Genomic DNA, 27,364 nt, shown 5'->3' on the forward strand with positions numbered 1-27,364 from the left:
ATAGCAGTTTTTAGTTTTAAGTGATAATTGTTGTATGCAAATAAAAAAACTGTCCACCTGTTGTGGCATATCAATATATTGTTTTTGCAAGTGAACTAATTAAGGGATCTGTGAATGTGCGGATTATTGAGTGACCTTTGGTCATGTTCTGGTAAATAAAAAAGGATTAACAGGCTGATTCAAGTATGTTGTATTTGCAAGATTTGTGCAAGGAGTTAGCAGAAAAGATAAAATAAGGTTATAGGCTGTATATCATTAAATTTACCTAAAAGTTTTTGGGTCCGTTCCTGTTGCAAGTAAATTAATATGCAGGTCATGATACAGTAAAGCAGTAGAATTTGTGTGGTAAATAATAAAATAAATTATGGCTAGGGTATACGTATGTAATTTCTGAATAGTTTAAAATATAGGGGAGGAATTGCATTTGCGAGTTTATTTGTGTATATATTAAGTAGCTAGTGTTGTGCTTTCAAGACACAGTTATTGCAATGGGTTGGATTTCAGGTAATAAGTATATTTTATTGTGTTCCTTATCTTATATTTGTCTGTAAAACCGGAGATTAGGGCTTAGACAGAGCAATGGAAAATTGTCATTTTATTACTTAAAGGACCAGTTCACTCATGTGAAAGGAGTTCATGAGCAGCAATAACACTGTATTAGCAGTTTGCAAAATATATTTTTTGAGACCTTTCCTTGGTGTTGCAATCTGTGATACTAGCGAAAAAAAAAAAAAAAAAAAAAAGGAGAGAAAATATTTAAAGGGATACAGGCAAACTGATATAAAATCTGAGATTTTAAAGAAATATTTACAGAGAGGAAAATGAGGTTTACTGTAAGCCTAACACTAGTATATTTAACTGTGTCAGCAGTTTCAATTAAAGATATTTTTTAATTTGGGTAAAATGTCCCTTTAACTAGCCTGCACCCAACTGTGAGTGTGTGTTCTTTTTTATGCTGGTTGTGTTTGCTTAGGCTATTTAATGGACGTCAGTATACATTTTTTATTATAAGTGAGGACAGTGGATCATTGAGAATAAGTTAAATGGGATTTTTTTTAGACAAACTATCCTTTTTAATCTATTAGTGTAAATTATTATTATTATTCTTTTGTAGAAAGCTCATTTTTTGTTATATGCAATTGTTATATTTAGCTAGAGAGCTGCAAAATGGTGAATAGTAAATTATAAAAAAGATAAATCAAATAGTGTTTTTATTAAAATCTTGGTTATGTAAAAGGTATAGACTGGATTCCAGAGATTTTCACAAATTATTTGTGCCACACCTGGTTTATTTAACAGTGGATTTGCATGGTGCATGCGGGCAGGGGCTATACAGAACAGTGGCTGTACCATTATTATCTGATCTTTCCCAAAATAGGGTACTTAGGTGTTTGTGTGTTCCTTTGTAAATTTATGGTTCGGGATTTTATTTATAAATATGCAACTGGAGTTTATTAATCATCTGCAGTGATTGCCTTATTAGTGTGTTCTCATAGTATTGTGCATGGTAGAATTGCAGAACCAGGGTATAGATGGTTGTTATAGGATTTTAATTATTTGTAGTGTTTTACGAGTGCTGTGTTTCAGTTAATGTCAGTATATGTGTTGAATTTCAGGTTAATTGTGGTTGTTTAAAGTTTGTGTGAGCTGTTAATGTTTTGTTTTATAGAATGGACAATTGGTTTTAACTGTTTTCTAAGAGATTGTTATGTTTATTTTTTGTTATTGCGTGCGGAAGGGTGCTGTAGGAATGGAATTTTGAGGTGTAGTTGATTTTGCCTGCTATTAAGAATAGTATTCTACATGCATGAGTGGAGTGCATGATTTGTCTTTTAGTTTCGTGTTATATTGTGTTTGCGTGCCACATGGAATGTTTCTCGCAAACAAGGGGGAAGTATTGGTGAGTATTGCTGAGTATCTTTATTTGATTTGGGGAGATTATTTTAAGTAAGAAAGTGAACCTAAAATGTTTTTATTTTTCTATTTTGTTCTTAACACAATATTTGTATTTGTAGGATGAGATCATGAAGCTGTATCCAGAGATTAAAGACACTAACTGAATTATTTTTGAGTTTTTCATATTTAGGTAAAATCTGTACAGATAAAATTCAATAGTGCACTCTCCAAAAGAATGAAGATTGAATGCAAGTAAACCTTTTAAAGAAAGAAAAAATGAAGATAAAGACCTTTTGTCAAGCTTGTTTTAACTACCATACTGCAGTAAAAGTTGCTGAACTATTTCTGGATCCATTCTTTGCATTGCCTGCTGGTACTAGCCCCAGAACTGGACTCTGGGTAATCTATGACTGTTTTCTATGATGTGTGTCTTCAGAACATAAAGACTATCCTTCTCTGGACTGTGCCTTGCCGGTTGATATTGAGGACCCGTTACGCTGTTACAGGGTCAACCAATTAAATTAGGGGAGTATTGTTTTAACTTGTTTACTTATATTGCTTGTTTTGTATTCTCTTGTAATTGTGTTATTTTTGTTGCTCAGATTAGTTATAAGAAGTCATATAGTTTTGTCTGCAGAAAAGTATGCCTTATTTGTATTAGTACACATTGGAGTTTATGTACTTGAATAAAATAACCCTCAAGATAAGTAAAACTCTAAACCTTGCAGTATTGTAACCTACTGAATAGCCCACTGAGTATCGAAAATATGTTTGCACCTTTATAGTTTAAAGAAAATGCTGCAATATATCAGAATATTTTAGACCCTCCACCCTATGGAACGCAATGAGGACATGTCTCAGCTAGAAGTTTATATTAATTATACAGAGAAAACATAATTTATGTAAGAACTTACCTGATAAATTCATTTCTTTCATATTAGCAAGAGTCCATGAGCTAGTGACGTATGGGATATACATTCCTACCAGGAGGGGCAAAGTTTCCCAAACCTCAAAATGCCTATAAATACACCCCTCACCACACCCACAATTCAGTTTAACGAATAGCCAAGAAGTGGGGTGATAAAAAAGTGCGAAAGCATATAAAATAAGGAATTGGAAAAATTGTGCTTTATACAAAAATCATAACCACCCCAAAAAAGGGCGGGCCTCATGGACTCTTGCTAATATGAAAGAAATGAATTTATCAGGTAAGTTCTTACATAAATTATGTTTTCTTTCATGTAATTAGCAAGAGTCCATGAGCTAGTGACGTATGGGATAATGATTACCCAAGATGTGGATCTTTCCACACAAGAGTCACTAGAGAGGGAGGGATAAAATAAAGACAGCCAATTCCTGCTGAAAATAATCCACACCCAAAATAAAGTTTAATGAAAAACATAAGCAGAAGATTCAAACTGAAACTGCTGCCTGAAGTACTTTTCTACCAAAAACTGCTTCAGAAGAAGAAAATACATCAAAATGGTAGAATTTAGTAAAAGTATGCAAAGAGGACCAAGTTGCTGCTTTGCAAATCTGATCAATCGAAGCTTCATTCCTAAACGCCCAGGAAGTAGAAACTGACCTAGTAGAATGAGCTGTAATCCTTTGAGGCGGAGATTTACCCGACTCAACATAGGCAAAATGAATTAAAGATTTCAACCAAGATGCAAAAGAAATGGCAGAAGCTTTCTGGCCTTCTCTAGAACCAGAAAAGATAACAAATAAACTAGAAGTCTTTCGGAAAGACTTAGTAGCTTCAACATAATATTACAAAGCTCTAACAACATCCAAAGAATGCAATGATTTCTCCTTAGAATTCTTAGGATTAGGACATAATGAAGGAACCACAATTTCCCTACTAATGTTGTTAGAATTCACAACTTTAGGTAAAAATTCAAAAGAAGTTCGCAACACTGCCTTATCCTGATGAAAAATCAGAAAAGGAGACTCACAAGAAAGAGCAGATAATTCAGAAACTCTTCTGGCAGAAGAGATTGCCAAAAGGAACAAAACTTTCCAAGAATGTAATTTAATGTCCAATGAATGCATAGGTTCAAACGGAGGAGCTTGAAGAGCCCCCAGAACCAAATTCAAACTCCAAGGAGGAGAAATTGACTTAATGACAGGTTTTATACGAACCAAAGCTTGTACAAAACAATGAATATCAGGAAGATTAGCAATCTTTCTGTGAAAAAGAACAGAAAGAGCAGAGATTTGTCCTTTCAAAGAACTTGCGGATAAACCTTTATCTAAACCATCCTGAAGAAACTGTAAAATTCTCGGAATTCTAAAAGAATGCCAAGAAAAATGATGAGAAAGACACCAAGAAATATAAGTCTTCCAGACTCTATAATATATCTCTCTGGATACAGATTTACGAGCCTGTAACATAGTATTAATCACAGAGTCAGAGAAACCTCTTTGACCAAGAATCAAGCGTTCAATCTCCATACCTTTAAATTTAAGGATTTGAGATCCTGATGGAAAAAAGGACCTTGCGACAGAAGGTCTGGTCGTAGCGGAAGAGTCCACGGAGGGCAAGAGGCCATCCGGACAAGATCCGCATACCAAAACCTGTGAGGCCATGCCGGAGCTACCAGCAGAACAAACGAGCATTCCTTCAGAATCTTGGAGATTACTCTTGGAAGAAGAACTAGAGGCGGAAAGATATAAGCAAGATGATACTTCCAAGGAAGTGATAATGCATCCACTGCTTCCGCCTGAGGATCCCGGGATCTGGACAGATACCTGGGAAGTTTCTTGTTTAGATGAGACGCCATCAGATCTATTTCTGGAAGCTCCCACATTTGAACAATCTGAAGAAATACCTCTGGGTGAAGAGACCATTCGCCCGGATGCAACGTTTGGCGACTGAGATAATCCGCTTCCCAATTGTCTATACCTGGGATATGAACCGCAGAGATTAGACAGGAGCTGGATTCCGCCCAAACCAGAATTCGAGATACTCCTTTCATAGCCAGAGGACTGTGAGTCCCTCCTTGATGATTGATGTATGCCACAGTAGTGACATTGTCTGTCTGAAAACAAATGAACGATTCTCTCTTCAGAAGAGGCCAAGACTGAAGAGCTCTGAAAATTGCACGGAGTTCCAAAATATTGATCGGTAATCTCACCTCCTGAGATTCCCAAACTCCTTGTGCCGTCAGAGATCCCCACACAGCTCCCCAACCTGTGAGACTTGCATCTGTTGAAATAACAGTCCAGGTCGGAAGCACAAAAGAAGCCCCCTGAATTAAACGATGGTGATCTGTCCACCACGTTAGAGAGTGTCGTACAATCGGTTTTAAAGATATTAATTGAGATATCTTTGTGTAATCCTTGCACCATTGATTCAGCATACAGAGCTGAAGAGGTCGCATGTGAAAACGAGCAAAGGGGATCGCGTCCGATGCAGCAGTCATAAGACCTAGAATTTCCATGCATAAGGCTACCGAAGGGAATGATTGTGACTGAAGGTTTCGACAAGCTGAAATCAATTTTAGACGTCTCTTGTCTGTTAAAGACAGAGTCATGGACACTGAATCTATCTGGAAACCCAGAAAGGTTACCCTTGTCTGAGGAATCAATGAACTTTTTGGTGAATTGATCCTCCAACCATGATCTTGAAGAAACAACACAAGTCGATTCGTATGAGATTCTGCTAAATGTAAAGACTGAGCAAGTACCAAGATATCGTCCAAATAAGGAAATACCACAATACCCTGTTCTCTGATTACAGACAGAAGGGCACCGAGAACCTTTGTAAAAATTCTTGGAGCTGTAGCTAGGCCAAACGGCAGAGCCACAAACTGGTAATGCTTGTCCAGAAAAGAGAATCTCAGGAACTGATAATGATCTGGATGAATCGGAATATGCAGATATGCATCCTGTAAATCTATTGTGGACATAAAATGCCCTTGCTGAACAAAAGGCAAGATAGTCCTTACAGTTACCATTTTGAACGTTGGTATCCTTACATAACGATTCAATATTTTTAGATCCAGAACTGGTCTGAAGGAATTCTCCTTCTTTGGTACAATGAAGAGATTTGAATAAAACCCCATCCCCTGTTCCAGAACTGGAACTGGCATAATTACTCCAGCCAACTCTAGATCTGAAACACAATTCAGAAATGCTTGAGCTTTCACTGGATTTACTGGGACACGGGAAAGAAAAAATCTCTTTGCAGGAGGTCTCATCTTGAAACCAATTCTGTACCCTTCTGAAACAATGTTCTGAATCCAAAGATTGTGAACAGAATTGATCCAAATTTCTTTGAAAAAACGTAACCTGCCTCCTACCAGCTGAGCTGGAATGAGGGCCGCACCTTCATGTGGACTTAGAAGCAGGCTTTGCCTTTCTAGAAGGCTTGGATTTATTCCAGACTGGAGATGGTTTCCAAACTGAAACTGCTCCTGAGGATGAAGGATCAGGCTTTTGTTCTTTGTTGAAACGAAAGGAACGAAAACGATTATTAGCCCTGTTTTTACCCTTAGATTTTTTATCCTGTGGTAAAAAAGTTCCTTTCCCACCAGTAACAGTTGAGATAATGGAATCCAACTGAGAACCAAATAATTTGTTACCCTGGAAAGAAATGGAAAGTAGAGTTGATTTAGAAGCCATATCAGCATTCCAAGTTTTAAGCCATAAAGCTCGTCGAGCTAAAATAGCTAGAGACATAAACCTGACATCAACTCTGATAATATCAAAAATGGCATCACAGATAAAATTATTAGCATGCTGAAGAAGAAGAATAATATTATGAGAATCATGATCTGTTACTTGTTGTGCTAAAGTCTCCAACCAAAAAGTTGAAGCTGCAGCAACATCAGCCAAAGATATAGCAGGTCTAAGAAGATTACCTGAACACAGATAAGCTTTTCTTAGAAAGGATTAAATTTTCCTATCTAAAGGATCTTTAAACGAAGTACCATCTGACGTAGGAATAGTAGTACGTTTAGCAAGGGTAGAAATAGCCCCATCGACTTTAGGGATTTTATCCCAAAATTCTAATCTGTCAGACGGCACAGGATATAATTGCTTAAAACGTTTAGAAGGAGTAAATGAATTACCCAATTTATCCCATTCTCTGGAAATTACTTCAGAAATAGCATTAGGAACAGGAAAAACTTCTGGAATAACCACAGGAGATTTAAATACCTTATCTAAACGTTTAGAATTAGTATCAAGAGGACCAGAATCCTCTATTTCTAAAGCAATTAGTACTTCTTTAAGTAAAGAACGAATAAATTCCATTTTAAATAAATATGAAGATTTATCAGCATCAATCTCTGAGACAGAATCCTCTGAACCAGAAGAGTCATCAGAATCAGAATGATGATGATCATTTAAAAATTCATCTGTAGAGAGAGAAGTTTTAAAAGATTTTTTATGTTTACTAGAAGGAGAAATAACAGACATAGCCTTCTTGATGGATTCAGAAACAAAATCTCTTATGTTATCAGGAACATTCTGCACCTTAGATGTTGAGGGAACTGCAACAGGCAATGGTACATTACTAAAGGAAATATTATCTGCTTTAACAAGTTTGTCATGACAATTAATACAAACAACAGCCGGAGGAATAGCTACCAAAAGTTTACAGCAGATACACTTAGCTTTGGTAGTTCCAGCACTAGACAGCGATTTTCCTGAAGTATCTTCTGACTCAGATGCAACGTGAGACATCTTGCAATATGTAAGAGAAAAAAACAACATATAAAGCAAAATTGATCAAATTCCTTAAATGACAGATTCAGGAATGGGAAAAAATGCCAATAAACAAGCTTCTAGTAACCAGAAGCAAAGAAAAAATGAGACTGAAATAATGTGGAGACAAAAGCGACGCCCATATTTTTTGGCGCCAAATAATACGCCCACATTGTTTGGCGCCTAAATGCTTTTTGGCGCCAAAAATGACGCCACATCCGGAACGCCGACATTTTTGGCGCAAAAGGACGTCAAAAAATGACGCAACTTCCGGCGACACATATGACGCCGGAAACAGAAAAGATTTTTTGCGCCAAAAAAGTCAGCGCCAAGAATGACGCAATAAAATGAAGCATTTTCAGCCCCCGCGAGCCTAACAGCCCACAGGGAAAAAAAGTCAAATTTTTTAAGGTAAGAAAAAATGATTGATTCAAATGCATTATCCCAAATATGAAACTGACTGTCTGAAAATAAGGAATGTTGAACATTCTGAGTCAAGGCAAATAAATGTTTGAATACATATATTTAGAACTGAATTGTGGGTGTGGTGAGGGGTGTATTTATAGGCATTTTGAGGTTTGGGAAACTTTGCCCCTCCTGGTAGGAATGTATATCCCATACGTCACTAGCTCATGGACTCTTGCTAATTACATGAAAGAAATATTTGTTTAGGGAGTAGCATAATTATAGTTATATTGATGGTATATTTTCTACTCACCATGGCTCTTATTGGAGCTATGTTATGAAAGCAAATGTATTTTGGTATGGTATCTGCAATTTGAATTTGATAATTCCAGATGCTTGTCAATGAAAGGAATTATCTTACCATAAGGATGTGTTTACCTTTAAGAGATTTTGTAGTTTTAAATAATGTTATGATTGTATTATTTCCTCATACATTAGTAAACTAGTAGTGTTTATATCAGATGAGATTGTTGACTATTAAGATCATAGTTGGAGAATTATAAACATTACAGACAGTAGGTCTGCAGAATAAAGCAACACTAGGTTATTTGTTTTAGTAGTTCTAAGAGAAAGTGTAAAGAAATTCATTTTAGAGAAAATATTTTTATTGACTGTTTCATTTTTGTTACAGGGCAGGCCTTAGCATAAGTTTTAGCATAGCCATTCAGCCTCTTGATGAAGTCTAGCAGTTTTCACTTGCTTAGTATTCATGAAGTATAATTTAAATTGTATAGAGCAGCTGTGAATTATTCTCTGTAAAAGTATCAATGTATTTAGTTTGTATTATATATCCACAATGTTTTTCTGGTTTTAAATTACATAGGATAAGTTAAGCTAAAGGAATTGTTATGCTTACAAAAAAAAAAAAAAAGATGAAAGAAGTTTTATTTGGACATAATTGTGATTGTATCGGGGTGTGTACTCATCTTGTGCTGTTTTGTTTCCTTCTTAGACTCCTTCTGACTTGAGTGTCTGCTTGCTGTGGGGATCAACTGGCTACCTTGTCTACCCCATGAACAAACCATAAGACTTCCAGCATCTACCTGCGGAAGAACATTGGATAAGCACCCCTACTGCAAATGAACTGTATTAAAGCAAAGTGTCTGAGGAAGCTGGAGCGCTCTAAGAGGACAAAGACTGTTCTTAAAGTGATCAGAGGCCACCTAGAGACATTTGTGCTGTTCCCATGTCACACTTCACTGTGGAGAGTGTACAGAGCAAGAAACTGTTGGAAATATTGGGGGGGTGCTAGCAATGCAGGTAGAAAAATAAAAGATGCAGCGTTGTTTGGGGGTAGATAGGGGGCTGGTTGGGTCTTTGTGCAGGTAGACCAGTAGTTTGAGGATGCTGGGAGGTAGACGGAGAGTATTGGAGAGGCCGCACTTATGTGCAGTGACAAATTGTGCCCTATTGGCCTATAAAATTATACCACTACATGTGAATATTTTTCTCTATAGTATTCTCACATAGAGTCCTGTTACCATTGTATCAGGCTTATACTGTGGTTAAAGGCTTTCCTCATTTTCTGTACTTTTCTATTTTTGTGTTATTCTGTTAGAATAAAAGGGTGGTATGTTAGGAATTGTTAGCATGACTATCACCATCTTGTTCTTGGCCGCCATTTTGTCTTAGGCATCCATCTTGTCTAAATAAGCTTTTATTATAGCAGTTATTATGTAGTGAGAAATATGCTGGTGTTAGTAAGAATTGTAGTAGTTTTTTTGGCCTTGTAAATGTTCCTGGCAAGGCGCCTGGAAGTCCGTTATCTAGGTAAGATGGCCAAATGACCTTGCTTTGAGCTGAACTATGCACCCAGATGTATTTTCGCTACTGTTATAAGAAACACTCCTTCATACTCCTCTTTCTCTCATATATTTCAATAAGCTTCTTTTGTTCATGAAATATGGTATGATATATATATGTCATCATGTTAACCCCATATGCTGTATCTGTCGCCTATAAGACATGCTTTGTATCTTTTTTTTTTTTTTTTAAATAATTTTTTTATTGAAGTTAAAGCATATATCATCACAACAAGGACTCGCCCTAAGGCCAAAGTTACAACAGAGAAAGTAATACATTGTCTATAGAGAAGCAACATTGAGAAAACAATATGCGCATAAAGCAATAGAAAATACATTTCAAATCTGATTATGAAGATAGACAGTATCTTAGGCGAGATGAAACAGAACTTCATTTTATAATATAATGTCAGCGTATGAACTCCACAATCTAATAATATTTAATCTAAGACCAAGATACCAGCCTGTGGAGGGTTAGCATAGAAGTCAGCCACTCTTGGGCTGAGATATACAGGGGGGAGGGGGATATTCAGCGGGTAAGCACCGCTATACGCATAGGGAAAGGAGGTGGGGGGGACGGAGTCATATATAAATGTAGATAGCATATGATATTTGGTGTGGACTTATAAGCGCCCATTAGTCTACTTAGGAGTATATAGTGGAGTAAAGTAACATTCCCATCCAAAATGGAGTAACTAGATAGGGGCTAAAGGCCACTCTGCTGATTCATTCAGAGAAACCCAAACATTACAAATATAAACTACAAAGGAATGTATATATGTCACGATAGTAGTAGTTTACTTAGGTGCTCAGGACTGGTCTAAAGAGTAACAAAACAGGCAAAATGTGCTCTTATCTAAACATTGCGTAGCAAACTTGCCCACTAATTAAAATGGAGCGTGATAAAAGATATACATTTCCAAATAATATTGGAGAAGATAATAAACTGTTTGGGGACGATGAGATACATTTGATCGTGTCATAACCTGCGAGGAGGTAAGGCCATTTATAGAATCCCTTTAGTATTAATATATAATAGAACTAAATAGGTTATCTTCTGGGCCTATATTATAAGAGTGTGACATAATGTCATCTGAGCATTTATAAGCACTAACGAGTGTATGAAAGACATAATAACAAACATTACAATAAACATGTTGTAGTTTCAGAAAGAACCTGGGGGGATATATATTATTTCTGCTATAAGAGTGTATAGTGAATAAAATGTACTAGTGGAGTGAAGAAGCAAAGCTAAATGCTATACCCGGTAAACACAGGAACATGGAGCAACCATGGTGTAACATATCATGTGCCATACGGATCTTAGCCTCGTGTGGTACCAAGATTAAGAAACAGTTGTTCTCTTCCCCTATATTGGAGCCAAGAGAGTTTTAGGTCAAACTAAGTAAATTATAGGGAGACTTGGGTAATATATATTCTGACAGTGCAAGTACTAAGTCTAGCTACGCTATAGCTATACATTTCATATGAACAATTAAACCCTAAGTGTCTTATGGCGGTGAAATAGAATCAGACGCCACTACTTGCTGTTTTGAGAGTCATACTTAGTATTCCCTTGGGTTATTCTATTGGGATCAACCTTCTTTTAACTTATAGACCTGTAAGTAGAAATATTTATGTATAAAAAAACAAAAAACATAATAAAATAAAAACAAATAGTATAAGAAGCAGTATTCACTAAAATATACATAGGAAACTGACCCATATGTGTCAATAGCAATTGTGGGCATAAAGATACCCTAAGTAGCATGTGCCTTGTATACTGAAGCTGTCTGTAAGTAACATGATAAATGAGCTACGAGACCCGCTTATCAGGCTGAATAAGTAATGGTTACTCTTTTGTGCAAGTTAAAATTATGGAGATTTGGTGTAAAGAAAGCTGTACATATTATGTCAGGTATAGCGTATGTACTATCTGAATGTTAGCTCAGGTGCAAGGAATGTCCAATAATATTAGTAAACATTCTGTTTGCCCTTAACTGGCAGACAGGCTGTATAATTAATAGTGCAAGGACAATGGCAATTTTAGTTGAATGGCACTAATCTCAGACCATGTCCTTAGATCATAAAAATTTATACAAGAAAAGCTTGGTTCAAGATATTTCCATTTAAACTGTTTAAACTATGTTCTAAAGCAGGTTTGACTGAAAATTAATACGGTCCCCATAACAAGAAATGTCTACTTAGCCCACTCCCATTGCAGCTATTTGATCCACATGCTTCAAAGGGTTGTAGAGTGCTAGATTGCAAACGGAAGTGCTAAAATTGCATACATTAACAGTGAACATGTGGACAAATAATACTTAGGTATAAACTACCAGAGTCAGATAAACGTGGACCATTGCAAATAAAATTTCAATACAACAAAAACAGTTCACTGACAGTCACGTAGGGCTCTGGGAACCACGGTCCTGAAAAGGAATAGACTGTCTTCTATTGTATGGCTTGGAGAGTTCTTGCAAACCCCCATCACACGTGTCCATATTGTGTCCCACATCATAAACTCTAATAAATTTGAGTATCATATGAATATTGTCAGCCTAAACAGGTTATAAACTAATACTTAGAGCTAGACATAACGTAAATCTGAACTAGTGTGGGGTATAATGTCCGTGAGAATGAAATAATCTCTGATAGTTCCCAGATGTCAAAGACCATCAATAAAGCCCGGTGCGTGCAGCTAGTGTCCCAAGGTCGCATCTAGGCATCGAGCCAGTGGGCCATCAGTTGAATGTGGAGAGCTGCACGGGACTTTGAGATCTTACCCGATTCCCCTTCTGAAAGCGCTAATCTTGATGCGGCTAACACAGGAGCCGAGAGCTGAGTAGATGGGGAGAGGACATCGCCGGAGGAAACCCTCTAGCCGCATCCATGCCACTGAAGCCAAGGGTGTCGGGTAAGTGCACCAGATAAGAGGCCCTTCAGCACCTGTCAGGGAGGGTCCCACACGTGAGACATAGCAGCCGGTCACCCCCGGATCATTAGATAGAAGCATACCGCACATTGAGGAACTGGCCCCAATCATCCTCACTGGCACCTGTTTTCTCTCGGGCGCATTAGCGATCACGGGAGCATAGGAGAGAGATGTGTCGTGCCCATACCCTTGATGCCACAAGTAAGCTCTTATTTGCTCCATAGTCAGAGTGTCACAGAGTGCTAGGGGACATACATTAGGCTCCCTCACGTTAAGAGGGGGTCGCAAGTTAATACACTGCACTTCATGTTTCTCCATAGGCGCCATTTTCTTCTCCTTTAGCGGTTGCTGCTTAGGGTGCGCTGTTATGATAGATGTAAGGCTAGCAAAGTGTGAGTCCATTTTCTGATCCAAAGTGACAAGCAATGCCAGCAATTCGTTGTGAAGGGTCTCATCCATATTGAGAGGTCCCCCCACATCGCCGCCCATTAATAGTAGGCTATAAACTGATTAATAAGCCACGAGGGACACAGTAAAGCAAACTTATTCATGTGGCGCTTCACAGGCCCGCAGACAACCTCTGTATTATCTTCATCTAAGCATCTTCGGGACCCTAGGAAGGGGATCATCCACCTATGGAGGGTTGTCCTGTTACTATTTATATATGGCACAAAGTGTAAAAGTCTCTGTTTTATATATAAATTAACTTGTTTGAGTATTATGCTTGAGGAGCTCCATGTAAAGACGTCTGCACTGCTTGGTTGTTGGCTCCGCCCCCCTGCTTTGTATCTTTTAATAAACAGAATAGTTTTAGATCATTGCTGCGTGGTCTGAATTCTATTCTCATGGATATCCACATCAAATACATTCATTTCCAGCTGATAAGGTGTGTTCCAGGCCAAGCCCTGACTGACACGGTCCCCCTCTGAAAACAACATCTAACAACGAGCTTGCATAAGGATTAAGCCCCATACAATAGGTACCAACTACAGCCCTTTTCTGAGTTAAGAGTGTCCCAGAATATAACAGCTGCATGTACCTGAAAGCTGATGGACAGCATGATCCGTCCCACATTCAAGAGGTCCTGCAGTTCCCTCCTGTAGAGCTGTGGAGACATACAGGGTCTTAGTTAAAACATGCTAAGACCATCATCTGAAGGGCAGCACACATCATGGGAGGCACAGTGAGAATTTAATCCCTCCAGTTCCCATTGCTTTGAAGCCACCAGATGCTTCTCTTTTTACTGAAGAGACTGATCTGGTCTAGGCTACACCCTAGAACAAAGTAGCACACTTAGGCACTACAATAAAAATAATAAACTCTTGATTGAAGAATCTAAACTAACACCTCACTTTACCGCTTCTTATCACTAACACAGGCAAAGAGAATGACTGGAGTAGGAGGGAAGGGAGGAGCTATATATACAGCTCTGCTGTGGTGCTCTTTGCCTCCTCCTGCTGACCAGGAGGCGATATCCCACAAGTAAGGATGAAATCCGTGGACTCATCGTATCTTGTAAAAGAAATAAACTTTATTAGTGAACATACACATCAGACATGTACACTCACCTGTGCCCTGTTTCCTGCAGACACATCTCACACGTACACTCGCCTCTGCCCTGCAACCCATACACCTTGCACACATACACTATCTGTGCCCTGTTTCGCACAGACATGACACACAAACACTCACTTTGCCCTACATCCCTCTCAAGTGTCACACATGTAAACTGCTTTCCTTAGATATGTCACACGTACACACACCTATCCCCTCCAACCCACAGACATGTCACACATGTACACTCACATGTGCCCTGTTTTCCACAGACACGTCATACACTTACACCCACCTGTGCCCTGTGTCCCTCTCACGTGTCACCCATATACACTCACCAATGCCCTGCTTCCCTTAGACATATCACACACATACACTCACCTGTGCCCTGCTTCCCTCAGACATGTCACACACATACACTCACCTGAGCCCTGCTTCCAACAGACATGTCACACCCGCACACTCACATGTCCCCTACTACCCACAAACATGTCACTCACACTCACCTGTGCCCTATTTCTCTCACACATGTCACACACATACACTCACACATGCCCTACTTTCCACAGACATGTCACACACTTACACTCACACGTGCCCTACTTGCCAAAGACATGTCACTCATTTACACTCACCTGTGCCCTACTTCCCACAGACATGTCACACACTTACACTCACCTGTGCTCTACTTCCCTCACACACATACACTCAAACATGTCCTACTTCACACAGACATGTCACACACTTACATTCACCTGTGCCCTTCTTCCCACAGACATGTCACACACTTACACTCACCAGTTCCCAAATTCCATCACACATGCTACATACATACACTCACACGTGCCCTGCGTCCCTCACACATGTCATACACTTACACTCACAAGTGCCCTATTTCCCTCACACATGTCACACACTTACACTCACAAGTGCCCTGCGTCACTCAGACATGTCATACACTTACACTCACGTGTGCCCTACTTCCCAAAGAAATGTCAGACATGTACACTCACCCGCACCCTAAGAGCCCCTCAGACATCTCACACACATACACTAACCTGTATTTATAGTGGCACAAATTTGCTGCTCTGATGGTTCTGCGTTTCTTAGCCACTGATCTTCTGTTTGCTCCATGTTACATGAAATCGTAGCATCGTTTTCACCTGGGGAAAAAAAAAAGAATAAATTAAATGACTCTTTACAATTTCTGTAGTCTCTTCTGTAGGCTAAAATGGACATTGTGCTGTAATTTTGTTCCTTTTTAATATGTTTCCTGTGATCTGTGTTACACACTGGAGTGTATAAAATTGTGAATAAACAACTACTTTACCTTTATTTTGTCATTTAAATGAGTTGCTTTTACCTGTTGAAATCACCACCTATACTGAAAATATGAATACTTAGTATTCTCTATGGCCTAGATTTAGAGTTGGGCGGTAGCCATCAAAACCAGCGTTAGAGGCTCCTAACGCTGGTTTTTACCGCCCTCTGGTATTTGGAGTCAGTCATTAAAGGGTCTAACGCTCACTTTTCAGCCGCGACTTTTCCATACCGCAGATCCCCTTACGTCAATTGCGTATCCTATCTTTTCAATGGGATCTTTCTAACTCCGGTATTTAGAGTCGTGGCTGAAGTGAGCGTTAGAAATCTTACGGCAAAACTCCAGCCGCAGAAAAAAGTCAGTAGTTAAGAGCTTTCTGGGCTAACGCCGGTTTATAAAGCTCTTAACTACTGTGCTCTAAAGTACACTAACACCCATAAACTACCTATGTACCCCTAAACCGAGGTCCCCCCACATCGCCGCCACTCGATTAAATTTTTTAACCCCTAATCTGCCGACCGCCACCTACGTTATCCTTATGTACCCCTAATCTGCTGCCCCTAACACCGCCGACCCCTATATTATATTTATTAACCCCTAATCTGCCCCCCTCAACGTCGCCTCCACCTGCCTACACTTATTAACCCCTAATCTGCCGAGCGGACCGCACCGCTACTATAATAAAGTTATTAACCCCTAATCCGCCTCACTCCCGCCTCAATAACCCTATAATAAATAGTATTAACCCCTAATCAGCCCTCCCTAACATCGCCGACACCTAACTTCAATTATTAACCCCTAATCTGCCGACCCAATCTCGCCGCTACTGTAATAAATGTATTAACCCCTAAAGCTAAGTCTAACCCTAACACTAACACCCCCCTAAATTAAATATAATTTAAATCTAACGAAATAAATTAACTATTATTAAATAAATTATTCCTATTTAAAGCTAAATACTTACCTGTAAAATAAACCCTAATATAGCTACAATATAGATTATAATTATATTATAGCTATTTTAGGATTTATATTTATTTTACAGGTAACTTTGTATTTATTTTAACTAGGTACAATAGCTATTAAATAGTTAAGAACTATTTAATAGCTAAAATAGTTAAAATAATTACAAATTTACCTGTAAAATAAAGCCTAACCTAAGTTACAATTAAACCTAACACTACACTATCAATAAATAAATTAAATACAATACCTACAAATAAATACAATTAAATAAACTAACTAAAGTACAAAAAATAAAAAAGAACTAAGTTACAAAAAATAAAAAAATATTTACAAACATTAGAAAAATATTACAACAATTTTAAACTAATTACACCTACTCTAAGCCCCCTAATAAAATAACAAAGCCCCCCAAAATAAAAAAAACATAATTTATGTAAGAACTTACCTGATAAATTCATTTCTTTCATATTAACAAGAGTCCATGAGCTAGTGACGTATGGGATATACATTCCTACCAGGAGGGGCAAAGTTTCCCAAACCTTAAAATGCCTATAAATACACCCCTCACCACACCCACAAATCAGTTTAACGAATAGCCAAGAAGTGGGGTGATAAGAAAAAAAGTGCGAAGCATATAAAATAAGGAATTGGAATAATTGTGCTTTATACAAAAAAATCATAACCACCACAAAAAAGGGTGGGCCTCATGGACTCTTGTTAATATGAAAGAAATGAATTTATCAGGTAAGTTCTTACATAAATTATGTTTTCTTTCATGTAATTAACAAGAGTCCATGAGCTAGTGACGTATGGGATAATGACTACCCAAGATGTGGATCTTTCCACACAAGAGTCACTAGAGAGGGAGGGATAAAATAAAGACAGCCAATTCCTGCTGAAAATAATCCACACCCAAAATAAAGTTTAACAAAAAACATAAGCAGAAGATTCAAACTGAAACCACTGCCTGAAGAACTTTTCTACCAAAAACTGCTTCAGAAGAAGAAAATACATCAAAATGGTAGAATTTAGTAAAATTATGCAGAGGACCAAGTTGCTGCTTTGCAGATCTGGTCAACCGAAGCTTCATTCCTAAACGCCCAGGAAGTAGATACTGATCTAATAGAATGAGCTGTAATTCTCTGAGGCGGAATTTTACCCGACTCAACATAGGCAAGATGAATTAAAGATTTCAACCAAGATGCCAAAGAAATGGCAGAAGCTTTCTGGCCTTTCCTAGAACCGGAAAAGATAACAAATAGACTAGAAGTCTTACAGAAAGATTTCGTAGCTTCAACATAATATTTTAAAGCTCTAACAACATCCAAAGAATGCAACGATTTCTCCTTAGAATTCTTAGGATTAGGACATAATGAAGGAACCACAATTTCTCTACTAATGTTGTTGGAATTCACAACTTTAGGTAAAAATTCAAAAGAAGTTCGCAACACCGCCTTATCCTGATGAAGAATCAGAAAAGGAGACTCACAAGAAAGAGCAGATAATTCAGAAACTCTTCTGGCAGAAGAGATGGCCAAAAGGAACAAAACTTTCCAAGAAAGTAATTTAATATCCAATGAATGCATAGGTTCAAATGGAGGAGCTTGAAGAGCCCCCAGAACCAAATTCAAATTCCAAGGAGGAGAAATTGACTTAATGACAGGCTTTATACGAACCAAAGCTTGTACAAAACAATGAATATCAGGAAGAATAGCAATCTTTCTGTGAAAAAGAACAGAAAGAGCAGAGATTTGACCTTTCAAGGAACTTGCGGACAAACCCTTATCTAAACCATCCTGAAGAAATTGTAATATTCTCGGTATTCTAAAAGAATGCCAAGAAAAATGATGAGAAAGATACCAAGAAATATAAGTCTTCCAGACTCTATAATACATCTCTCTGGATACAGATTTACGAGCCTGTAACATAGTATTAATCACAGAGTCAGAGAAACCTCTTTGACCAAGAATCAAGCGTTCAATCTCCATACCTTTAAATTTAAGGATTTCAGATCCTGATGGAAAAAAGGACCTTGAGACAAAAGGTCTGGTCTTAACGGAAGAGTCCACGGTTGGCAAGAGGCCATCCGGACAAGATCCGCATACCAAAACCTGTGAGGCCATGCCGGAGCTACCAGCAGAACAAACGAGCATTCCTTCAGAATCTTGGAGATTACTCTTGGAAGAAGAACTAGAGGCGGAAAGATATAGGCAGGATGATACTTCCAAGGAAGTGAAAATGCATCCACTGCCTCCGCCTGAGGATCCCGGGATCTGGACAGATACCTGGGAAGTTTCTTGTTTAGATGAGAAGCCATCAGATCTATTTCTGGAAGTTCCCACATTTGAACAATCTGAAGAAATACCTCTGGGTGAAGAGACCATTCGCCCGGATGCAACGTTTGGCGACTGAGATAATCCGCTTTCCAATTGTCCATACCTGGGATATAAACCGCAGAGATTAGACAGGAGCTGGATTCCGCCCAAACCAAAATTCGAGATACTTCTTTCATAGCCAGAGGACTGTGAGTCCCTCCTTGATGATTGATGTATGCCACAGTTGTGACATTGTCTTATCTGAAAACAATGAACAACTCTCTCCTCAGAAGAGGCCAAGACTGAAGAGCTCTGAAAATTGCACGGAGTTCCAAAATATTGATCGGAAATCTAACCTCCTGAGATTCCCAAACCCCTTGTGCCGTCAGATACCCCCACACAGCTCCCCAACCTGTAAGACTTGTATCTGTTGAGATTATAGTCCAGGTCGGAAGAACAAAGAAGCCCCCTGAACTAAACGATGGTGATCTGTCCACCATGTCAGAGAGTGTCGTAAAATCGGTTTAAAGATATTAATTGAGATATCTTTGAGTAATCCCTGCACCATTGGTTCAGCATACAGAGCTGAAGAGGTCGCATGTGAAAACGAGCAAAGGAGATCGCATCTGATGCGGCAGTCCTAAGACCCAACATTTCCATGCATAAGGCTACCAAAGGGAATGATTGTGACTGAAGGTTTTGACAAGCTGATATCAATGTTAAACTTCTCTTGTCTGACAAGGACAGAGTCATAGACACTGAATTTATCTAGAAACCTAAAAAGGTTACCCTTGTCTGAGGAATCAATGAACTGATTGGTAAATTGATCCTCCAACCATGAACTTGAAGAAACAACACAAGTCGATTCGTATGAGATTCTTCGAAAATGAGAAGACTGAGCAAGTACCAAGATATCGTCCAAATAAGGAAATACCAAAACCCTATTCTCTGATTACAGAAAGAAGGGCACCGAGAACCTTTGAAAAAAATTCTTGGAACTGAGGCTAGGCCAAACAGTAGAGCCACAAAACTGGTAATGCTTGTCTAAAAAGAGAATCTCAGACACTAAAAGTGATCTGGATGAATCGGAATATGCAGATACACATCCTGTAAATCTATTGTAGACATATAATGCCCTTGCTAAACAAAAGGCAGGATAGTCCTACAGTAACCATCTTGAATGTTGGTATCCTAACATAACGATTCAATAATGATAGATCCAGAACTGGTCTGAAGGAATTGACCTTCTTTGGTACAATGAAGAGATAAAATAAAACCCCAGCCCCTGTTCCAGAACTGGAACTGGCATAAATACTCCAGCCAACTCTAGATCTGAAACACATTTCAGAAATGCTGAGCCTTGCTGTGTCAACTGGGACACGGGAAAGAAAAGAATCTCTTAGCAGGAGGCCTTAACTTGAAGCCAATTCTGTACCTTTCTGAAACAATGTTTCTGAAACCAGAGATTAAGAACGGAATTGATCCAAATTTCTTTGAAGAAAACGTAATCTGCCCCATACCAGCTGAGCTGGAAAAAGGGCCGCACCTTCATAGGTACTTAGGAGCTGGCTATAGGTTTCTATAAGGCTTGGATATATTCCAAACTGGAAATAGTTTCCAAACTGATACCGCTCCTGAGGATGAAGGATCAGGCTTTTGTTCCTTGTTGTGAGGAAAGGAACGAAATGATTATTTACCCTGGAAAGAAAGGGAAAGCAAAGTTGACTTAGAAGACATGTCAGTATTCCAAGTTTAATCCATAAAGCTTTTCTAGCTAAAATAGCTAGAGACATATACCTGACATCAATTCTAATGATATCAAAAGATGGTATCACCAATAAAATTATTAGCATGTTATAGAATAATAATAATGCTATAAAATTATGATCTGTTACTTGTTGCGCTAAAGCTTCTAACCAAAAAGTTGAAGCTGCAGCATATATATAAAAATATAGCAGGTCTAAGAAGATTACCTGAACATAAGTAAGCTTTTCTTAGAAAAGATTCAATTTTCCTATCTAAAGGATCCTTAAATGAAGTACTATCTGCCATAGGAATAGTAGTACATTAGCAGGAGTAGAGACAGCCCCATAACCTTAGGGATTTTTGTCCCAAAAAACTCTAATCTGTCAGATGGCACAGGATATAATTTGCTTAAACGTCTAGAAGGAGTAAATAAATTACCCAAATTATTCCATTCCCTGGAAATTACTTCAGAAATAGCATCAGGGAGATAAAATACTTCTGGAATAACTACAGGAGATTTAAAAACCTTATTTAAACGTTTACATTTAGTATCAAGAGGACCAGAATCCTCTATTTCTAATGCAAATAACACTTCTTTAAGTAAAGAACGAATAAATTCCATCTTGAACAAATACAAAGATTTATCAGCATCAACCTCTGAGACAGAAACCTCTGAACCAGAAGAACCATTATCAGTATCAGAATGATGATGTTCATTTAAAAATTCATCTGAAAAAAAGAGAAGTTTTAAAAGACTTTTATGTATACTAGAAGGAGAAATAACAGACATAGCCTTCTTAATGGATTTAAAAAATAAAATCTCTTATGTTATCAGGAACACTCTGAAAATTAGATGTTGACGGACAGCAACAGGTAATGTAACAGTACTAAAGGAAATTTTATCTGCATTAATAAGTTTGACATGACATGCAATACAAATAACAGCTTGGAGAAAACAGATACCAAAAGTTTATAGCAGACTTAGCTTGGTAGCTCCAGCACTGTGCAGTGATTTTCCTGTAGTATCTTCTGACTCAGTTGCAACGTGGAACATCTTGCAATATGTAAAAGAAAAAAAACAACATATAAAGCAAAATTGATCAAATTCCTTAAATGACAGTTTCAGGAATGGGAAAAAAATGCCAGTGAACAAGCTTCTAGCAACCAGAAGCAATAAATAATGAGACTTAAATAATGTGGAGACAAAAATGACGCCCATATTTTTTAGCGCCAAAAAAGACGCCCACATTATTTGGCGCCTAAATGCTTTTGGCGCCAAAAATGACGCCACATCCGGAACGCCGACATTTTTGACGCAAAATAACGTCAAAAAATGACGCAACTTCCGGCGACACGTATGACGCCGGAAACGGAAAAGAATTTTTTGCGCCAAAAAAGTCCGCGCCAAGAATGACGCAATAAAATGAAGCATTTTCAGCCCCCGCGAGCCTAACAGCCCACAGGGAAAAAAGTCAAATTTTTGAGGTAAGAAAAAATATGATAATTCAATGCATAATCCCAAATATGAAACTGACTGTCTGGAAATAAGGAAAGTTGAACATTCTGAGTCAAGGCAAATAAATGTTTGAATACATATATTTAGAACTTTATAAATAAAGTGCCCAACCATAGCTTAGAGTGTCACAGAAAATAAGACTTACTTACCCCAGGACACTCATCTACATGTTTGTAGAAAGCCAAACCAGTACTGAAACGAGAATCAGTAGAGGAAATGGTAAATATAAGAGTATATCGTCGATCTGAAAAGGGAGGTAAGAGATGAATCTCTACGACCGATAACAGAGAACCTTATGAAATAGACCCCGTAGAAGGAGATCACTGCATTCAATAGGCAATACTCTCTTCACATCCCTCTGACATTCACTGCACGCTGAGAGGAAAACCGGGCTCCAACTTGCTGCGGAGCGCATATCAACGTAGAATCTAGCACAAACTTACTTCACCACCTCCCTTGGAGGCAAAGTTTGTAAAACTGATTTGTGGGTGTGGTGAGGGGTGTATTTATAGGCATTTTAAGGTTTGGGAAACTTTGCCCCTCCTGGTAGGAATGTATATCCCATACGTCACTAGCTCATGGACTCTTGTTAATTACATGAAAGAAATGCCCTACCCTATTCTAAATTAAAAAAGTTCAAAGCTCTTTTACCTTACCAGCCCTGAACAGGGCCCTTTGCGGGGCATGCCCCAAGAAATTCAGCTCTTTTGCCTGTAAAAAAACACATACAATACCCCCCCCCAACATTACAACCCACCACCCACATACCCCTAATCTAACCCAAACCCCCCTTAAATAAACCTAACACTAAGCCCCTGAAGATCTTCCTACCTTATCTTCACCGATCGGTCCTGGCTCCAAAATCTTCATCCAACCCAAGCGGGGGCTGGCGATCCATAATCCTGCGGCTAAAGAGGTCCAGAAGAGGCTCCAAAGTCTTCATCCTATCCAGGAAGAAGAGGCGATCCAGACCGGCAACCATCTTGATCCAAGCGGCATCTTCTATCTTCATCCGATGAGGAACGGCTCCATCGTGAAGACCTCCAGCGTGGACCAATCTTCTTCCGACGACGTCCAACTGAAGAATGACGGTTCCTTTAAGGGACGTCATCCAAGATGGCGTCCCTCGAATTCTGATTGGCTGATAGGATTCTATCAGCCAATCGGAATTAAGGTAGGAAAATTCTGATTGGCTGATGGAATCAGCCAATCAGAATCAAGTTCAATCCGATTGGCTGATCCGATCAGCCAATCAGATTGAGCTCGCATTCTATTGGCTGTTCCTACCTTAATTCCGATTGGCTGATAGAATCCTATCAGCCAATCAGAATTCGAGGGACGTCATCTTGGATGACGTCCCTTAAAGGAACCGTCATTCTTCAGTTGGACGTCGTCGGAAGAAGATTGGTCCGCGCTGGAGGGCTTCACGATGGAGCCGTTCCTCATCGGATGAAGATAGAAGATGCCGCTTGGATCAAGATGGTTGCCGGTCTGGATCGCCTCTTCTTCCCGGATAGGATGAAGACTTTGGAGCCTCTTCTGGACCTCTTCAGCCGCAGGATTATGGATCGCCAGCCCCCGCTTGGGTTGGATGAAGATTTTGGAGCCAGGACCGATCGGTGATACCCGGTGAGGTGAAGATAAGGTAGGAAGATCTTCAGGGGCTTAGTGTTAGGTTTATTTAAGGGGGTTTGGGTTAGATTAGGGGTATGTGGGTGGTGGGTTGTAATGTTGGGGGGGGTATTGTATGTGGTTTTTTTACAGGCAAAAGAGCTGAATTCTTTGGGGCATGCCCCGCAAAGGGCCCTGTTCAGGGCTGGTAAGGTAAAAGAGCTTTGAACTTTTGTAATTTAGAATAGGGTAGGGCATTTTTTTTATTTTGGGGGGCTTTGTTATTTTATTAGGGGGCTTAGAGTAGGTGTAATTAGTTTAAAATTGTTGTAATATTTTTCTAATGTTTGTAAATATTTTTTTATTTTTTGTAACTTAGTTCTTTTTTATTTTTTGTACTTTAGTTAGTTTATTTAATTGTAGTTATTTGTAGGTATTGTATTTAATTCATTTATTGATAGTGTAGTGTTAGGTTTAATTGTAACTTAGGTTAGGATTTATTTTACAGGTAAATTTGTAATTATTTTAACTATTTTAGCTATTAAATAGTTCTTAGCTATTTAATAGCTATTGTACCTGGTTAAAATAAATACAAAGTTACCTGTAAAATAAATATAAATCCTAAAATAGCTATAATATAATTATAATTTATATTGTAGCTATATTAGGATTTATTTTACAGGTAAGTATTTAGCTTTAAATAGGAATAATTTATTTAATAAGAGTTAATTTATTTCATTAGATTTAAATTATATTTAACTTAGGGGGGTGTTAGTGTTAGGGTTAGACTTAGCTTTAGGGGTTAATACATTTATTAGAATAGCAGTGAGCTCCAGTCGGCAGATTAGGGGTTAATGTTTGAAGTTAGGTGTCGGCGATGTTAGGGAGGGCAGATTAGGGGTTAATACTATTTATTATAGGGTTATTGAGGCGGGAGTGAGGCGGATTAGGGGTTAATAACTTTATTATAATAGCGGTGCGGTCCGCTCGGCAGATTAGGGGTTAATAAGTGTAGGCAGGTGGAGGCGACGTTGTGGGGGGCAGATTAGGGGTTAATAAATATAATATAGGGGTCGGCGGTGTTAGGGGCAGCAGATTAGGGGTACATAGGGATAATGTAAGTAGCGGCGGTTTACGAAGCGGCAGATTAGGGGTTAAACAAAATATGCAGGGGTCAGCGATAGCGGGGGCGGCAGAATAGGGGTTAATAAGTGCAAGGTTAGGGGTGTTTAGACTCGGGTACATGTTAGAGTGTTAGGTGCAGACGTAGGAAGTGTTTCCCCATAGCAAACAATGGGGCTGTGTTAGGAGCTGAACGCGGCTTTTTTGCAGGTGTTAGGTTTTTTTTCAGCTCAAACTGCCCCATTGTTTTCTATGGGGGAATCGTGCACGAGCACGTTTTTTAAGCTGGCCGCGTCCGTAATCACTGCTGGTATCGAGAGTTGAAGTTGCGTTAAATATGCTCTACGCTCCTTTTTTGGAGCCTAACGCAGCCATTCTGTGAACTCTAAATACCAGCGGTATTTAAAAGGTGCGGCCAGAAAAAAGCACGCGTAGCTAACACACCCCTTTGGCCGCAAAACACTAAATCTAGGCGTAAGTAAACAAGAGTCAGCAAGCAGCAATAAAGTTCCCAGTAGGGTATGAAAGAGATATGCAACAACATTGTCCTTTTCAATTTCTGTCTCTGGCCAGACAGATAGATAAGGAAGCATTAATGTATAGATAGATAAGGAAGCATTAATGTATAGATAGAAATATAAGATTATAAGGGTCTGTTATTTTTTGCAGGCTTAGTCCATTTATATACTGTAAGTTTGCTCTTGAGAAAAATAGTTTGAGGTTTCAATCAGCAAAAATAGCTATTTCATATATAAAAAACTAAATGAACAGGTTTCCATACACTTTACACTCAGCTGCCCCTATAATATGTAATTGGGAACACATTAAAGGGAAAACAATTTTACAGTACATTGTTCCTTCAAAGAGACCCCAATAGTGGTAAAACCATAAAGGATATTAACTCTTGCCAAATAATCAAAACAACATTAAACTCCCACAGTTAACTTAAAGGGACAGTTCACCCAAAAAGTAATACATTTTTAAACATAAATAGCAGGACGTTAAGTATGGTAGTGCTGAACTTTCTGTGTAAATCATTGTCTGTATTTATAAATATTTTTTAATGTCTGTTTACAAAGTACATTACCTAAGCCCCTTAGAATATTTTCTGGATGTGTGGCCAGTCTTATTACTCCCTTTAGCGCATTGCACATGCGCCGCCCCTCAAGCTTGTTATTCCCTCTTATGTCAGAGCTATTGTAACAAGCTTACTTAGCGCTGACAGATGAAGCATGATTTATGGTAATCAAAGTTTGGAGCGGTGTTGAAAATGTGCATTGGATGAGCTGTGCCTGATGACCTGTGCTTACATTATATTTCTCAATCTGCAACGCTTGGAGGGGGGACAATAGAGGGGGGCTGGATGACAACTTTGTACTGCTGTCGAACCTGCTGAAAAACAGTGGCTGCATTGTATATCCTGCAAAGCCTGCTGTGTAACAGTGATCATAAATTCCCTTTACAACCTTGAAAAATTCCTATGCGTAATAAAGATTAGAACGTTGACTGCACAAATCCTCTCTATAGAATATATGAGACTGGGACAGGCTGTGTAATAAAACCGCTAGACTGGGAGCAGGGCCATCTTTAATATTAACTTGACCCTGGGCAAACATTTTCTTGCCCCCCCCCCCCCATGCAATTTCGCTCTCCACCCCAACATCCCAAAAAACAACTAAATCAATTTATTTTATAATTTTTTTTAAATTATTAGTCCAGCAGGCTAATCATTTAAAAAAAAAAAAAAAAAAAAGTACTAATAAGTATATATATATATAAATATATATATATATATATATATATATATATATATACTTTTACAATGTATTTAGCTATGCAGGCACTTTGTCTCTATGTTTGAGTGTGAGGATTTAACGGAAGGTTTTGTTGCTAGAGGTGAATTTGATGCGAAAGCACAAGCCTTTAAATTAATACATTATGTGTACATATACATTTCCTTACTAACATTATAATCATTGTTGTCCACATTATCTACTTTTTATCTCCTTTTTCTCTTTTGGTAGTTGACACTATGGCCTCTATTTAACAAGCTCCGTAAGGAGCTTGATGGCCCCTGTTTCAGGCGAGTCTTCAGACTCGCCAGAAACAGCAGTTATGAAGCAGCGGTCACAAAGACCGCTGCTTCATAACCTGTCCGCCTGCTCTGAGTAGGCGGACACACATCGCCACAATACAACCCGATCGAGTTCACGATCGGGTTGATTGACACCCCCCTGCTGGCGGCCCATTGGCCGTGAGTCTGCAGGGGGCGGCGTTGCATCAGCAGCTCTTGTGAGCTGCTGGTGCAATGCTGAATACGGCGAGCATATTGCTCGCCATATTCAGCGAGGTCTGGCGGACCTGATCCGCACTGTCGGATCAGGTCCGCCAGACCTTGATAAA

The 27,364-nt window shown here is 38.7% G+C and overlaps 1 protein-coding gene across 1 annotated transcript in view; it reads right to left on the reverse strand.

The window, feature by feature from the left end:
- The window catches only part of LOC128657057 (uncharacterized), a 112,020-nt gene that overhangs the window by 13,965 nt on the left and 70,691 nt on the right, over nt 1-27,364 (reverse strand). The window contains exon 9 of the mRNA XM_053711283.1: nt 15,423-15,527. Within this exon, the coding sequence (XP_053567258.1) occupies nt 15,423-15,527 (105 nt within the window). The remainder of the gene's footprint in view (nt 1-15,422; nt 15,528-27,364) is intronic.

Source organism: Bombina bombina, chromosome 4 (assembly GCF_027579735.1).
Source record: "Bombina bombina isolate aBomBom1 chromosome 4, aBomBom1.pri, whole genome shotgun sequence".
Lineage (NCBI taxonomy): Eukaryota > Metazoa > Chordata > Amphibia > Anura > Bombinatoridae > Bombina > Bombina bombina.